This window comes from Atta colombica, unplaced genomic scaffold (assembly GCF_001594045.1).
Source record: "Atta colombica isolate Treedump-2 unplaced genomic scaffold, Acol1.0 scaffold163, whole genome shotgun sequence".
Lineage (NCBI taxonomy): Eukaryota > Metazoa > Arthropoda > Insecta > Hymenoptera > Formicidae > Atta > Atta colombica.
Genome location: NW_017259254.1, coordinates 2,512,982 through 2,531,376, shown reverse-complemented (window position 1 = coordinate 2,531,376; position 18,395 = coordinate 2,512,982). Strand labels below are relative to the sequence as shown.

The 18,395-nt window shown below is 35.7% G+C and overlaps 1 protein-coding gene across 1 annotated transcript in view; it reads left to right on the top strand.

The window, feature by feature from the left end:
* The window catches only part of LOC108686057 (puratrophin-1-like), a 31,342-nt gene extending 13,303 nt beyond the window's left edge, over window positions 1-18,039 (top strand). The window contains exons 2-11 of the mRNA XM_018191121.1: window positions 14,117-14,561; window positions 14,634-14,886; window positions 15,195-15,270; window positions 15,365-15,538; window positions 15,625-15,996; window positions 16,125-16,268; window positions 16,346-16,559; window positions 16,652-16,768; window positions 16,856-17,059; window positions 17,137-18,039. Of these exons, the coding sequence (XP_018046610.1) occupies window positions 14,117-14,561; window positions 14,634-14,886; window positions 15,195-15,270; window positions 15,365-15,538; window positions 15,625-15,996; window positions 16,125-16,268; window positions 16,346-16,559; window positions 16,652-16,768; window positions 16,856-17,059; window positions 17,137-17,360 (2,223 nt within the window). The 3' untranslated portion in view covers window positions 17,361-18,039. The remainder of the gene's footprint in view (window positions 1-14,116; window positions 14,562-14,633; window positions 14,887-15,194; window positions 15,271-15,364; window positions 15,539-15,624; window positions 15,997-16,124; window positions 16,269-16,345; window positions 16,560-16,651; window positions 16,769-16,855; window positions 17,060-17,136) is intronic.
* The last annotated feature ends 356 nt before the right edge of the window (window positions 18,040-18,395 follow it).

The following is an 18,395-nucleotide window of genomic DNA, read 5'->3' as shown; positions in this document are numbered from 1 at the left end:
TATATATATATATCTGCATACAATTTATATGTATTGTATATAAGCATATAAGATAATTTATAGTGAAAACTCAATAGATGTGATTAAAATTATCATACACAAATAAATCGATTTCATCGTAATCTCCTGTGACATATATAATTTATTTAAGATTATAGTAGGAAAAGATCACAAATGCCGCTGATGAAAGTTTAAACGTTTAAAACGAAATGCCATAATTCATCAATGGTAATTTATGTGAACATCTTTCTGATAATAATTTTGATTGTTTCTCTCATACTCTGGTATTTAGCACAGTAAAAATGTATTCTCTCTCGCATGCCTACGTGGACAGTACGAATGGCTCTCGACCATCAATCATCTCATTTTCCTGGAGGAACTCTCGCATCTCATATACGTTCTCGTTGCAGCAAACTGCATACAGTAATAAATGTACCCACTGCGAATACACGACGTGTATTAGCGTGCGAGCCCGTACTTATTTGCGTGACAAAGCGTGATATTCAGATACCGGCGTGTTCGCAATACGCTTTGCCGTTAGCTATTATTCGTGTCATATGAACGGGCTAGGTATGGCGACGCTCCTGGAGCTGAGGCCTCCGATATCGACATGTCACATCGCAGACGTATGCGAAGGTCTCTTGAAATGATTCGTTTTCGAATGCACCATTAAAGGCTCGTCACTGCTGGTGGAAAAAAATACACATCACGATAGAGTAATAACATGACGAGCGATGAGTCCTTTTCCCTTTCGAAATCGATATCCACATGTTTATGATGACGTGCTATTTGGCATGTTACGGATAATTTGGCACTTCGTTGGAAGTTCGTTGACCGATCCACTGTAGGCAATCCGAAGAGTGCAGATAGAATCTCTCTGACTTTTTAAAGAGCGCAATAAAAGGAAAAGAGTATTTCGATCTACTTAGAAAGATGTAGATATAGATGAATATGATGACGGAAAATTGCATCAAGGGTAAAGACTCACGTTCTAGAGAAAGCGTAATTGGATATAAGAGTAACTACTTCCTTTGATGATTAGGAGAATTAGATAGATTGAGATGGAAGTTGAGTGGAAACGGAGAACGGCTTTTAATATAAAATTCGAATCCCTCCCTCCTTCCCTTCACTCACTATCATTATAGGCGCAAATTTAACGCCGTCGTCTGCTGATGGATACGAAGTAATCGCTGTACTTGAACTCTACGTGCACTCGGCGGACGCTTTTGATTTCGATATACTAAGCGGTAACTACTCACTCGCCACGACATTCGTAGAGCATTATCTCTCTGAGGCTAGGAATTCCGTGGTGTAGAGTATGGGCGCGGTCATTGCGGATCTTTTTTACCTGATGAAGCTCGTTAAACCAAGCTCCATCAGAGACAGATTACAGGCTGCTTCGCGTTAGACAATTAAGTCGGGGCGAGCTGATTGTATCCCACGCTCGCGCGCACGTTCGTATCCTTTTTTCCCCTCCGCGAATCGCCAGCGAATAGATCGCACTGTAATGCAATCAGCAGTTTGCGTACCGGTCCGCCCGAGTCATTGCGTTCGTGATCAATTACATCAGAGACGCTTATGTAAACGTCAATACTCTCGCCTTGCACTCTCAGCAATATTGTGCGAGCATAGATTCCTTTGATTCGCGATTGAATCGAGACCGATTACATTCGATCCGCATCAAATTGATCAAACAATCTTGAATAATTTCGTTAATACTTATCTTAATCGCGATTTGCTAAGGCTCTTTGCAATTTGTAATTACTTGATTAAATTAAGTAAAAAACGAAAAGAAATTTTTTTCCAAAATATTAAAGCTGAAATTAAATCTCTTTGAAATTTAATTCTCTCTCGTTGAACAATAATTTATGACTAAAATTGCTAGAATTACTTAGTATTGACAGGTACAGATATGAATATATATACATCTCTGAAATTCAAATCAATCGAAGCGAATTAAAATACCAAGAAAATTTTCGAAACCATAGGTTTAAAAATGATTTACAATGTTTTATTTAAGGAATTTTTTAGATATAATATTAGTTTTTTAGATATAAAGATTTAAAATTGGCCAATTACAAATTACGATTAAACGGCTGCTTGTCCATGAGTTGCTACGATTATTATCGATTCGCGATTCACGGACAGTTTAATCTATAATTAATCTGCAATTGACCAAAGTTTAAAACTTTTATATCTTAAAACCTGCTTGAAGAAATAAATGACGAATTCTTTTTAAATGTTTTTTTTTTTTAGAACTTTCTTGTGGTATTTTGATTCGCGAATTTCAGGATTTTGTATATAATCTTGTTAAAGTTTTTGAACACAATTTAAATAAAATTGAAATCCAAAAGTAACCGTGACATTATTAAGAGCTACATTTTGTAATTTAAATGATAACATAGATAGAATATTCATTTAACTGATGCGAATATTTTGAATATATTTCACGATATAAAGAAAATTGAATTAGTCATTATTTCTGGGGATAATCTAATCTTGATATTCGCTGAAATGATTCAATTTGTTGGTGGTATGCTCGTGCATGGAAATTTATCATATTCATTATAACTCTTATCAATTTATCTAATATATACGTTGCCTCGTAATAATGCATATGTATTCGATCGCAACACCATCTTATACGCTATAGTCAGATAGAATCTTCAGTTCCACACAAGCTACTAAATGCATGTGGATTAAGATATCGATCTTCTTTAAAAAAGCCAGACAGAGAAAAAAGGTCAGACAGTTCTTCTCGCGATTGAATGGATATATTGATATAAAATCCTCGTGACTAGAAGCTATCAGAATTCATTATTTTGACATTTAAATTTCTAGCTAATATTTCGTTTTAAACTCAAATCAAAGTTGAGAAATAATTTTATAATAATTCTCCAACAAGATAATTTTTTATTATATAATTAATGTATAGTTTAATTCATTAAAAATATTTTAAGTTAAAATTATTGAAATTCACTAATTGTTTTGATATTGAAATAATCCAATTTTAGAAAGTTTGACTTTTAATATCTGTAAGATCTCTGTATACTTAGAAAAGATGAGGTAAGCTATTTCTTGGTAATAATTACTACTTATTGTTGATGTATTAAAATATCAGTGATCTTTCAGTCGGAAATCTGCGTAACGATCGACTATTAATCATCGCAATAGAATTACATAAGAAAAGGTCTCGCGAATAATCCCGTGAATTTCATTATTACTATATGAAGGAGTCTTAGTTGAAGAATTTATAGCTTCTATATACGCATCACTGATGCATATATGTGCGTAACATCGTCGAGTTATTAGAGCGCACGTACTCATATGTAGACCCCATAGTTTGAAACCTTTTAAGCCGAGAAAAATAAACGTTTTACGGTCTAAGAATAACTGAGCGGTGCATAGGATGTGCAAGTCACATGCAACCAAGACGAACGTCGAGAGTTGTCGTCTCGTAGCTCGTAGGAAGTCTTTGTCGAAGGGAAGAAAGCAAAGAGCGATGTCAAAAATGGAGGAAATAGATATATTTGGCGGACAGTTGATGTTAGTACAATTTTTTCTACTTAAGATTTTGTCAGTTTAATTAATGATTGATTTACGTAATAAATGCTATATCGAGAGATTTGCAATGATTATTATAGTATTGCCTTGCATTCCATTACATTGCATTATTAATCACGGCCTTTTTTAGATGTGAAACACGATATTTCTAGCTACTAGCATCGACAATCTCAAAGGCTGACATAATCGTGTTGGCAGAATTAAGCAAGCATAAGAAAATCTGGGCGAATCTATGACGAAATGTATATTTTTGCAACAACGAGTGGTTATTCATTTAAATCGTTTATTTTTCGCATAATGATTTTGAATCATTACCAGGTGCGATTACAATAGTAGTTGAAACTCGAGCATACCAGAGAGCGATTTTTGTATTATATTCTTCTATCGAATGTAGTGGGGTCGCTATGTCGCCACATGTTTCATGCTTTTGCTCTTTAATTAGAGCGGGTAACGTTGAATTAAACGTCGGAAGAGGAAGGGTGCTTATAGCAAATTACAAAGCGATAATTATAATGCATTCTCCCATGTATTCTCTCATAATCACCTGAATTATATTTGGTTGAATAGTTACTCGACTGCTTTCTCTCAATATTGCATTGAAATTCGATGATTCTCTTTAAAACCCTACACGCGAATTCTCATAAATTCTGGTCTGCAACATTTTTGTCACAAATAATTATCCATCATGATATCGTAAAATAACCGAAAATAAATAAAATTATTAATGTATGTAATTAATGACATGAAATTAGTACAACATAATTTTTATTGATATAAAAAAGGCATATTTTTACTCCATAATAAGTCTAAATAAAGTATATCTGTATACACAAGTACAAGATTTACGATGCTGTAATAATCTAAGAGATGGTTTATAGTAACTATTTACGGCCATTCACCCTAATCACCTCTCAGCACTGTTATGCGAACACATGATCCATCGATTGCAGAGGCTCTCGCTTTTCATTCTGAGAATCATCTGACAGCTGTAAACTTTCGTGCTAAACGCGGACTGTAGGGTTTTCAACAGGTTGACACCACTCCCTAGGCAGTAAGAACGACAGATGCAAGAGTCTTTTATTCTCATTGTACTAACATGCTTTGTGATAATGTTTGTTTCATCATGAATGATGAACATTTTCTGAACCGTTAGAATATGTGTTTATATAGTCATGGTGGTCTCGAGTTACATTTGAAAAATAATTTATTTTAAACAGACGAAAAATATATATTAGGCGGCAGTAAAGTGTATAAATTTATCTTTTCTTCGAAAAATTGAATTATATTTTTAAAATATTCTTTTTCAGTATATATTAAATTGTAAATTGTGTGTCTAAAATAGTCTTCTTCAGTGTACATTAAGATATTTAAAAACGATTAAAATATAGAGAATAAGAATATATGATTATGTCGGATGTAATTGATATCTGTTTGTTGACATATCCCTGTCGTCTCGATGACGTTTTTTATGGAGTGATGGCACGTAGGTCAACCACAAAAGTTAAACATTCGTATGCAGTTTTGCGGTTCCTCTGACATCAAAATACGTAAAAAATCCGTAAAGGTGCACGACTGAAAAACGACACCCCGTGTGTGTTGCGCATAAATAACGTGTCGCGGCTCAAGGGTCGAGAATCGAGTAACCACTGAGGGTGCATCCTCATCTTCTTCCTGCGTTCCGACCGCTTCTACCGATCATAAATCACTCTTTATATACGTTTCAACGCGAGATCGTGCTCTCGTAAAATCATTCTTTTCTCTACGTGGTTATCCTCGACAAAAAAATGTGACCGCGAGTGCGGTTACAATACTAGTCTTCTCACGATTCTCATTGATATCCTCGGCTTTTGGTCTGCGGTAAGGTTTTGTTATAAAAGATAACAGTGAACACTAAACGATTTAATAAAATTGATTATAACAATTGTTTGTGGTTTGTAAAATTAGAACTTTCTATTTATCATAGCTCATGTATAAAATCGTTGTTTCTAGCATATTAAAAATTTTTTATTATTTTATTATTAATATATTTCAATATTTTTGCCTAATACATGAAATATTAGATTCCTGTTTTGTCCAAGAAATTTTCTTATCGCCATATGTATAAATATCAGGTTATCTATCGTAGTTCGTGTAAGGTGGTCTACATATATATCAGAATTAGAACGTGATTATGTCTCAGGAAATCGATTTCCAGATCATGTTACTCGGTTACGCAGGCGTACCGTGTAAACTACTTTACAGAGCCAAATCTGTAACGAGATAAACTTGGAGCATTGCAAAGCCGAGATCTCAGAATTCGACCTTCTCACGAACGATTTAGGTGCATATTTCCCGCGCGTGCAATATATCTGCATCTATGTGGCAATAAGGATCACGGCCGATCAGTAAAGTGGTCAATAAAAATCACGGATAGAAATCGAGAAGTACATAAAGCGAAGTATAGATCGGATCGATCGATCATGCTTAGAGCCATCGACCTCGATCCGATTCGGTTCGATCTTTTTTCACACACTTTACAGTTCTTCATGCATGTCTTCCTGTTGAAAATGATCCTCAGAAATTCCAAGGAAGTAGTGATCTCTGAGAAAAGAATAGAATAAAACATATTTATGGATAATTACAAATAGGAAACTGCGCCTTCCATGTTAATAAACTTAATAATTTATATATATATATTTAATAATAAATTTAAATTAATTTGTCTGATATATAAAATTAATTTGAGCGTTTAATAAAATTAAAAAAATCATGAGCTTGTTTTATTCATTTACTGAACTTGATCTCTCTCGCTTCTAGAAGACTCCCGCTTCTAGATGATTTTTCTGCAAGTAAATTTTTAATAATTAAAGGATATTTGATCTTAATTACAATTACTGCCGGTGCAGTAATTTCGCGTAGCAAATAATTCTGTAAAAATGATGCAGCGAATCAACGTTCGTGGTTGGAATTATATCTTACGCGACTAACCTCCAGTAATCTTGATGAGGCGCTACGAATAAAATAGACCATTTATATGATCTCTCAGCCTAAGCTCATAGCGTTTCATGACGAGCGTAGGTTTCGCATTTCTTACCTCGTTTGAAAAAGATCCATTTAATTCTTTCGAATACGCGATATTTTTTCGTAATAATAAAGCCGTGTTTTCGTTAAAGTTTCCTAAAAGGGCCATAAAAGGTCCGTTGGATGCAGGAGATAAAATTTTGCAACGATTAAGCGAGCGTGATCCATGTCGATGGAAGATGCGTCGAAATAAGGAGAGAGTCGCGACGAATGCAGACGACTTCAAGAGGTACGACCTTTACCATCACGGAATGCAATATCTCGAGACACTTGGATCGTCCGTGGCTACGACTATTATCGATTTCACGTGCGACTAGTACCAGTTTTCATCATGAATACCTGCATTTCTGCGGCTAATCGCACGACACGCGCTTAAAAAGGTAGGAAGAGGAGAAGTGAAAGTGGTTGGGTGCGGGAGGGAAAGCAATAAAAGTACTCTTGAACTTTGCAATAACACGATTGGTGTCGAAACATTCTGACCGAGGCGTGCAGTTTAAGTGCTCTGTTGCGTATACGAAACTATTCATAAAGAAACATGGATGCGCATCTTCTCGTATGATTTCAATAAAGATACATTTAACAGATTTTATCATAGCAGCTATGTCATCTATATAATGGCTATAACTTCTTATATTTTGATGCCTTTTGATTGATAGAGAATTTTTGTTTGTACACTGAGAAAAATTTCTGGTTGCGAATAAATTAACCCGAAAATTCTGGTTGACTTACCCATTTTTAACTATAACTCCAATTAATGTAACCAGACTCTTTTTCTAGTACATTTTCTATTTTATTAAGTAATTAAAAATATTATAGAAAAAGTGTCGCGGAAAAAATGTAGCGGAAGAACAGTTTTTATATTTCTAAGAAGGCAATTTACAGGTGTATAATAAGCTGTTATAAAGTAACGTGATTGTGAGCAACGTACTTTCTCTGTCTTTAAATGTCAGACTTAGACACGCTGTTATTATATTTTATTGCATAAATATATACGTTATGCGATCGAAAGTGAAGTAATAACCACTATTGTATATGAAATATTCTGTATACAATCATGTTATATATATTTGTTTTATTAATTAAAATATTACTTAACTTCTCTTTTTTCTCATAAATTGCAAATTAACGGATACACTTATTCGCGATTATTTCATTTTTTGTTATTAATGGAGAGTGCCTATACGTTTATATTAGTCGATATGTTTCCTATCATAATTTTCTTCATGCAAGCGAGACTTTCAACATTGTGCTAATCATCAATAACAAGATAAATGGAGGGAAGATAAATTTAATATCGGTTTAAGGGCAACGAACATTGTCAGATTATTTTACTTGCAATCATGATCATTATTTTTTTTAGATAAGTAAACTTTTTGTTGCAATCCATACATATATAATTTAATTTTAATGCAAAATATCGTTTGTTCTTTTAATTAAGCGAATATAACTGATACAATTCTGATGTAATTATGAAAATGATTATGTTATCAAATTAATAATTAACATGTTAGAGATGTAATTATATCTTTGTATACTATTATATCAATCTTCTTGTCACTTTATGAATATTCTCAGTGATACTTCATTCTCCTGAATTTATTTAACTTGTCTACCGCGATCATAAATCGAGTCAAATACTACAATATGAAGTGTTTGTGGATCCACGCGAATAAGATGATGAATTTCAGACTACATGTGCTATAATAGCATGCGCTATAATATCCCGTGTAACTCTACCTTTTCTGTAGCACGCAATAGGATTGCAATAAGAGAAAGTATCGTGACAGGTGATTTGTTATCATTGAAATTGGCATTAGAGCCATCCTTGAATACAAAGAACGAAATTCCTCTCGGCTATTCCGGTTGAAAACGAGAAGTCGTTGCATCGTCACCATCCGAAATTTGCATTAGGAATTGAATTCGAGAAAGGAAGCCGTGAGCATAACTTTCGAAATGCGTTTGCTATTCGAGTTCTATGTATCTTTCATAGTAAGATTCTCGTGATTTACCGCAATGAAAGTTCCCGCCATAAATATTCAATGCTGTAAGCACAAACAAGTTACACATGTAATTTATAAAATTGTTTCAGAAATCTGCAGTTTTTTATTCTCTTAGATGAGCAACTTTCTAACGTATTTGCGAGAAAATGATTACTTCTTCAGTAATGACCATTTGATTGCGTTTTTTTTTGCAACATTTGCTGCATGATGTTTATCTCTGTAACGAAAAATTTTACCGCAGCTTTTGTCTTATAATAAATTCCGTTTTCTATTTTATCATCAATTGTGCTTTTTTCTATAATTATATTGCTATATTAGAAAAAACTATTCTTTTTAAACGCGACGAACACGAAATTTGCCGTGGAATTATCAATCGCTTTCTTTTACGTGTCACACATTCGTATCTCGTAGATATGCGAAGAAAGTCATTGTTGAGAACACTTACTATATCGATTTCCTGAGTGGATTTGACGAATCGTTCATCTTTCGCTGCGATTTTACTCGCGCAACATTCCGTGGTCAGCAATTTCAATAATGAGAAATCGATGTACTGTGATTTGTTTAATCATATCAACAGAACAGTTCTCGTCAATTATTTATGATTTTGAAGAGAGCTGGTAAAACTAGGAGAATAGCAATCGACTGATCGCCAGCTAGCGTTTTCTAATTGCATCTTATCATTAAACAGTCAGGAAAATGTTGCAACTACCGGTTGAACAACTATAGTATAAGCCGGGAGTCAAGAATGCTTGACTTAAAAGCCACCCATAATTAACGATAATGTATGATTACTTTAACGGTTAATTAGCATTGTTTAATAGAACACGTAAAGTGATAGAGAGGAGCATTAAGAGTCACTTTGAAGGTTCGTCGCAGTGTATGATAACAATTGGATGATATTGCAGCCACGTGTATTGCATCATTTTTTATTTCTTATGGTACTAATAGGATCTAACTATCGGATGGCAGAAAGATAGATCAATTTAAATCGACTATGTCGATTTACTGGCAGTTATGGGACATCGCAAATAGGACGTCGCATAAAACTATCAAAATAAATTGCTCTAACTCGTGTAGTTATGCATTTTGTAAGCTGCACTAAATGAAAAATATTTGATATTTTTGCTTATAATTTTATGGTAAAATATGGTTATGATTTATTTTTATATTACTGCTATAATGTTAATAATAATAATTGTATTTATAATTTTATAAAAGAATATAATTACTACCGAAAGTGATTGTAAATTATAGTTAAATTATGTGTTCTCAATATTATATTGTTTAAACGAATACTTTAAATATTTAAAAAGTTGCAACTCGGATAAATAATTTAATCAAAATTGATTCGAAATTTTAATATACTCAGAATTATCATTATCTTTTATCGTATGCCCGATAAATGGTCATTGTTGATAAAACTTGTACTTGCTTGCAAACAGGTTGAGTAGTTTGCATTAGGAAGAAATATACTTGCGGTATGCTTGAATCACAAGGTGGAATTCAACTTGTTAGCATACCACCGCTACCTGAAGCGCGACATGTACGGTCCGATTAAGTCGGACCTCTTAAGACCATAATGATCAAACAAAATGTGAGTCACAACAAAGTGTGTGTATTCGTTCGCGTTGCAACAATGAGTTGCGTCCGTATAGCTCATCTATAATTAATTTCGCCACAGCGTATTAAGTATCTTGACGCATTGACTTACATTTTTACTATGCCCATCCTGTGCTCCCGTTTTTTTTCGTATATCGACTTCACACATCTGCGTTACGCTAAAATACACCCAATCGTTGGCGATACTAGAGAATCGCACACGCCAGCTATAATTATTTCCAGTCATCGAACGTGAAGACACGAATCTTTGCTCTTGCGAAAGATCATGATACGCATATCCTTAATCGATAAGGATGTGTTAATTAGATACTTTCATTGTCTTCGAAAAGTTATGTCGCGATTGAATCCTTCCGGGACACTGAGAGTAATCTATTTAAAATAAAACTTTCCATTCTTGGTGAGTATGGATACAGGGTATTGCTGTAATTAGAAAGTATAATCGGCGCCGTATGTTCAGCGCTGCCAGGGGTCTTTGTCCGAGCGCTAGCTCAACTTCCTTGATATTAATTGACAATCTATTATGATAATCAAGTATAGGTGTCAATTAATGAATGCACGAACATAAGCATGACCGTTCGCAAGCAAGGCACGAATCTATGTATCCGCGAGGTTGGTCACGTTTTACCTAATTTCACGCTCCAACAATTATGCTCCGAGAGGCGCCTTTCTACATTCCACCGTAATAATCACAAATCGCTCTAATATTCGTATCCAGTATTTTCATATTATAATAATTTATTATGGAATTGTAGAATATAATTTCAATATAATGTACATTTAATAATCAATGATGTCGAGGCATCTCAAGCTGGGCATTTATTGATCGATGCGCATTCGTCTGCACTTTCTTATACAGTAATACAGCAATTTACATCAGTTGAATGCAATTATCGTAATTTATCACACTTTATTATATTCATTTATATTCGATATATGTATGAGAAAATTGTTATATAGTTTAAACAATCACGTAATTTTGAATTTTATATATACATATAAACGTGTGCATCATGTGTCTATTATTTCACGGTATAAGTCTGATTCTTTTAAATATGTAAATGCAGTTAAATAATTACACTTTCACGATAATCTAGGATTTGCGCTGGTCTGAATATTTACGTTACAAATGAGGGCGCAACAATGAATTAACAAATTATAGGTAGACTTCCAAATGCGGGTAGATTTTCTTGTGTAGATAAATAATAAATGACATTGCGAGACACGCGGAACACTTCGGAAGCGGAAGTAGAGACTGGATATCACATGTGGATTTGTTAAAGGAAAGGAACTGTGCCGCGAGGTTTGAATATATGAAATTTAATAATCGCCCTTGTGTACACGCGTATGTGCAATGTGTAAAAGGATCGCATGCCTATTTGGGGAAGATTATACTCTGTGTCGAAACAGTCCCTCTGATTAAACGACTCGAGGAGAAAAAAGAAAAGAAAGAGGGAGATATCATGACCCTTGAGGCAATATTTCACATGCTTTATAAACCGCTTATAATCATGAAGATGGACCAGGCGCAAATCAATCTGTTTCGATAGAAGATTCAATATCCTGATTGGAAAGTGCGCAACCATAAAAAAGTGTCGACACACGCGTGAATTTACATTGATTTACGATTTGAATTGGCGATCACTTTATGGAATCCAGTTTGCAACGGTGCTCGTAATTACATTGCATTGACATGCATCGAGAAGATGCTGAATACCGATGATTTTAGCACTTTAGAGTTTTATTTATTAAGGTTTATTTCTGAAAAAACGAAAATATCTTGTGGTTGTTAATCAATGCATAATGTTGATAACATTAAAAGAATTAGGGGCGTTTGTGGTGCAGATGAAAATGAGACGTGGATACACGAGTTCTACTGTGCTATTAATAACAACTGGAAAAAAAAAATATATATATATATATATAAGTAAAAATAAATACTATAAAGTAACACTATAAAGTACGATAAATTAACTGGATACGATAAATTAACGTTAATTCTACACTCTACATGGATTGACACGAGATTATACATTCATACTGCTAGTACGTTGTCCTTGAAATTACTAGCAGCGTGAAAAAAAAATACAACATTGCACGTGTCACATAATTCTCTCACGAGTCTCGTACTTCGACGTGAGGCGAAGAGAAAAATAGTTCTGATAATTCAAGATTCTTGGGGGAGTCAGCCACGTGCATGTACGTGAACAAACGCCATCATGAACAAAGATCATCCCGTGTAACACGTGCTGCGTTCAATGATCGATCGTGAAAAAGATACATAGCCATTTCGTGTAATTATATTTCCAAGGACGACAGAATTTGATTTATAAATTTATAGGATACATATAGTATAAGATTTATCACTGAAAATTAATAAGTAATGTCTGGTTCCTCAAGAGATTAATATGCAATTATTATTGAAGATTAATGTGCACTTGTCATTGTAAATATCCTTAACAATTGCACTTTAAATGTATCAAAAATGCGGACTTCTTGAAAAAGATAACGAAATAAAAACATTTTTTCTTTAACTGTCTACATGTATTATTCTTCTTTATTTTCTAAATATTGCCAGTATTTAAATTATTAAGTAAGGTATTAAGTAAGGTATTAAATAAGGTATACTAAAGATATAATAAAGTAGTTTATTTCATTTACGTTTACACTTTATAATCTACAGCTATAATCATTTTATTACATAATAAAATGTAGTAAAAATGTAATAACTACAGTAAAGTGTAATAAAACTTTTAATAGCTTGCCACTGTATCCCCAGGTCATTCATATATTCGAACTTTGCGCATTTCTCTTCTCTACCCAACATCAGTAACGCATCTAAAGCTTACGTGCCGCATACTTTCTACTTACGATATTAAAGTGTCTCACGGCGCTGCGGGAGATGTGATATTTTATCAGGGTGCAACGTGACGCGGATGCGTCATGTGCCGACGTTACGTGCGAAGTACTTTCTTCTTCGTCGACAGAAGTCCTCTCCTCGAGCGTCTCTTGCACATCTTATCTCGATCATCTTCATTCGCATATTAATGCGTTATTATGTATACCTAATAAGAGAACCGCCCAGAGAAATTTCTTTCAGTCGCGAACGACTTATCATGGGCGCGTTACATAGTCAATATTGCGTGTAATCGTGTGCGTGGAACGCATACGATTCTTATCCACGATGGCAGTCTTTCTCCACGATCGCATATTGTATCCCAAGCTATATCGTGGGATGAGATATGAGAGTGTCTTTCGTCACGGACACTCGATCGAGCAGTTCATGCTCCAGGATGCAGCCGAGCCGTGTCTAAGTGGATTTCACGCTCGCACGAATGCAAGAGTACGCGTGTATCATCGTGTCGAGATGCGTTACGCCTGCGGAACGAGCGTGCACGCGGGATTTTCTGTGTAAACGCACGTGTTAGCCATCCGAACGAGTCGACATTGTACGGTAGCGGCCGGTATGGACCCTCGAGCTTATCGCGACATTATTTATCCCCATATGTCGATTTATGGCCCTTTCATTAGGGATGAGTTCGCTGGGCACCGCGGGAGATCTACAATTCTGATGCTAGACGGGACTGGGGATATCGTCTCATTGGAAGACGAGAGATTCTTGTTCTTCACACCCTTCGTTATGAATTGGTAGATGAAATATTCGTTTGACTTCCGTTACAGTCTTATATTCATCGCGAAGTTCTAAATGAATCTCTAGATGAAGTTCCGAATGGAACTCTCCGGCAGTAATGAACAACACAGGAATGTACGGCGTCAGATCTTGCTGAATTAATATTCCGTATATACTGATATAATAGAAACTTGCATGAGTGCATTTGTCATTTTGATTTGTGTTCTTCTTCTTTGTGTTACAGAGACACCTGGACAAGGGAAGCGATCTTGCCGAGGCGGCGAGCGCAAGCGGACTTCGCGAGCTCGCGAGATCTTTGAAGCAACATCTACGAGGATTCGGCTCTCGCTTGGAGGATAGACGAGAATATCTGGAGGATACATCGAGATGTTGTCTCTTGCAGGATCGCGCCTACGAGTGGGCGCAAGAAGCTCGCCTGGCAAGCGAGAGAAGGTCTCAGCAATTCTTGATGGCGAGACCACCTCTACCACCCGAACATTTCACCGAGATGATGGCCCTAGCGGAGAAGCTCGGTAATGAAGTTCTTCTAGAGCAATGTCGTATCGCCCGAAATAAATGCGCGGAAGCCCTCGAGGTTGCCAGAACCACATCTGCTCCGGGAAGTCCTGCGAGAAGAAGATCCTTCACCGTTTCTGAGTCGACTTCTTGGGACGACACCTTGGCTAAAAGTGAGATTCCTTCTTCTCTTTTCTTAATGCTGTTGCGAGAAGATCCACAAGTTGAGATTAAATGTATTCCAGGGACGTCCTGGGACGATAGCGATAGCAGCGCGTCTTATGCTTGCCCGATGGAAAGCGTCGGATCAGGTGGTAGCGGTGGTCGACCGGTGTTGGACAACATCGCCGAACTTCGAGAGAGTGCCGAGCAGCTTCTGGACTGTTCGCCACCGCGTACACCTCCGCGAAGCCCGGCACCACGAAGGCTGGTTAAGCCACCAGTAAACTCGCACCTTCACAGATCAGCTAGTATCGCGCCAGGAATGAAGGCGAAAAAGTATGATTCTTGTACATCTTTAATATATCAATTCTTTATCTTTCATTCTTTCGTCAATTTTCCAAGATCAATTTGCAGCGAAAGTTTCGAAGAAAATTAAGAACTGATAAAATGAATAAAATGAATTGAAAAAAAGAAATATCTTAATTAATTATAAAATGGAACTGTAAAATCATTAGTATCCTAAGTGCGACATTTTATTGCTGTCATTACTATTTTAGTAGCGACCCATTGTTATTCCACCGTAATTTCCGTTATGCCATCGTACCGATTGTTATACAATCGTAATGAAGAATTTCACCTTGCAGAACAATACTGCTCATAATGAGGGAGATGATACAGACTGAACGAGACTACGTGAAGTCCCTTGAATATATAATAGAGGTAATTATTATGTACATCTCGTTGAAGCTTAATCTCGCGTAATTTCATTATTTATCGCACGTGCTGAGTAACATCTGTAAACTTTCTTGCGAAGAACTATATTCCGGAACTCGTACGGGAGGACATACCACAGGCTCTCAGAGGACAAAGAAATGTAATCTTCGGGAATGTTGAGAAGATATACGAGTTTCACAGTCAACACTTTCTACGCGAACTAGAGCAGTGCGAGCAATCGCCCATGCTGGTGGGACAATGCTTCCTCCGACACGTAAGCATAATCTATATCACATTATATCTTTTTTAATAAATTCAAGACATAAAAGTAAATGCCACGTGAAAATAACTTTCTTGCAGGAGAAGAAATTTTATCTTTACGCCTTGTACAATAAAAATAAACCAAATTCCGATTCGCTAATGGCAGAGTACGGCACGAGTTTTTTCAAACAGAAACAATTAGAATTGGGAGATAAAATGGACTTAGCTAGCTATTTATTGAAGCCGGTTCAGCGAATGGGAAAATATGCCTTGCTGCTTCAGCAGCTGGTCAAAGCCGGTACAGATTTATCGGAACAATTGTCTGGCAAAGAGGAGAAGGAAGAAAAGGAAGATGGTATGAAACCGATGGTTGAAGGTGAAGCGGATTTGAGGGCTGCCGAACAGATGGTGCGATTTCAGCTTCGACATGGGAACGATCTTTTGGCAATGGATTCACTTCGTGATTGTGACGTAAGTTTCATTTTGTTATGTTTTAAGTAAAATAAAATTGATAGACATCGACTTCAGTAATGAGTGAGGATTATAATAATTTGCTTAATTATATTGCACAATATAAAAAATGTGATATTATTTCATAGGTAAATGTAAAAGAACAAGGCAGGCTATTGCGGCAAAACGAATTTTTAGTTTGGCAAGGAAAAGGCAAAAAATGCTTGCGTCAAGTATTCTTGTTCGAAGATCTTATACTCTTCAGTAAAGCAAGAAGATTCCCCGATAGGAAGGTAAGATCTTTCACATGTTGCTGCGTGTACATTTTAACGCTATATTTTTGTTTTATTTCATCACTTATATTTTTCAGAATCTTGATATTTACATCTATAAACATAGCATTAAAACAACAGATATCGGTTTAACCGCTGTTATCGCAGATTCGCCTACAAAATTCGAAATTTGGTTCCGCAAGAGGAAACCAGGAGATACATACACATTACAATGCGCGAGTGAAGATATTAAAAAAGCTTGGACTGAGGAACTGAGCAACCTCCTGTGGAAGCAGGCGCTTCGAAACAGAGGTGATTCGCCATCTTTGCTACGTTTATAAAAAAAGTGTATAATATATATTTGGAAGAATGCAAATTACTATCAATAATGGTTCACTTTTTAGAAGTGCGCCTGGCGGAGATGTCGAGCATGGGCATTGGGAATAAGCCGTGTTTAGATATAAGGCCTAGTGCAGATCAAATAAATGATCGCTCCATCAGTGTGGCTCAACTTTCTAAGAGTGAGTATAATTTATAAATTGTCGAAAATTATTAGTTTATATCATTGTTATGAATGTTAAAACAAATATTTCAATTTATCTGTACAGCACCTAGATTTAGAAACTCTATAGCAGTGTCAATGACGGAGGATTCCAGTCGTTGCAGCAGAAGACCGCACAGCGTAATTTCCGTCAGTTCGTCCTCGAGCAGCGGTGGCAGCAGTGGTCCTCCTACGACGCTTAATCTTGGGTTAGATACGAGTCCACGACCGCATCATCGTAGTACTACACTGAACAGCCAATGTAGCGTAGGTGAGTATCACATATGATCTCGGTAATCAAGGAAATTTGATATCGATATTAATTTATTATCAATATTCTCATTGTAGAAAGTGGTATTATCGCCGATATCTCAATCGTATCGGATGATGGAGGTGATGGCACTGAAAGAAGTCATTGGAATTCAACATTGGAAAGTCCTACGTCACATCTACCTACAACTTCCACCCCACTGCAGTCACCAATCAGTGCAACAGCGGCAACAGTTACTCCTGCTTCCTCGACGGATACGAATCTCACATCTTATGACCAAGACATGTCTATTAATCTATGAACTTTGCTCGACACGAGAAAAAAAAACGAGTCTATCATTGATTCATTTGCAAGTTTTTGTTACGATTACAAAGACATAATACATTATCGTGGCATATTTAGATAAGTATAATGAGGTAACATCGCACGCGTACTGTAGCACTAGAATACATTGTATCCTTGAGCATCCATAGTTTAATAACGTAATGGGAAAAATATAGTTGCATGCAATTCGATAGGTCACCGCATTACGCTTAACACGTGTGCCCAGCTACGAACTTGTAATCGCATTACATAAACGTAGATTTTTATCTAAAGTCATGAAGATGTGGTATCGAATTTTAACATTTTTAACTTTCAAGTGAATCCGTCTGTGAATCTATCTTTTGATACGCTTCGAAATATCCAAATTTACGAGATAAAACTATTACTTATGAAGCTCTAATAATCGGTTTCTGAAGTAATGGTAACATGTATTTTCTTATTCTGTCTATTGATTTTACCAACGTGCTCAAGATGAGACAAACGTGTTCTATCAAATGTAAACGCTCACTTGTCGAAGTATGCTACAGTACCATAATCGATATGCATTTGTCGCCATCCTCATTTACATTGGCATTCCTGATTACAGCGGCGGAAAATTTCATGAAATTTCCGATGACTTATAAGAGCGAGAGAAAGAGAGAGAAAATGAGAGAAAGAGAGAGAGAGAGAGAGAGAGAGAGAGAGAGAGAGAGAGAGAGAGAGAGAGAAGAGTTTTATACATTTATTTATATTATAGTTAATAAATAGTAATATTTCAATTCCACATTGTGTTCGCGCTTATCTTTATATTATATTAAGGAAAATATATAATCATCTTAAAAACACAATGCATACAGAAATTGAAGAAAAAATATATTTTCCTTAATAATTATCCATATTATATCGATGTTATCTCTCGAGGAGATACATCTAATAAGTTAATTATGGATTATATATTCAGGAATGTCAAATCAATGCGCACACATACATACCAATTTGTAATATAATGTAATATCAAAGGTTTATACAATGT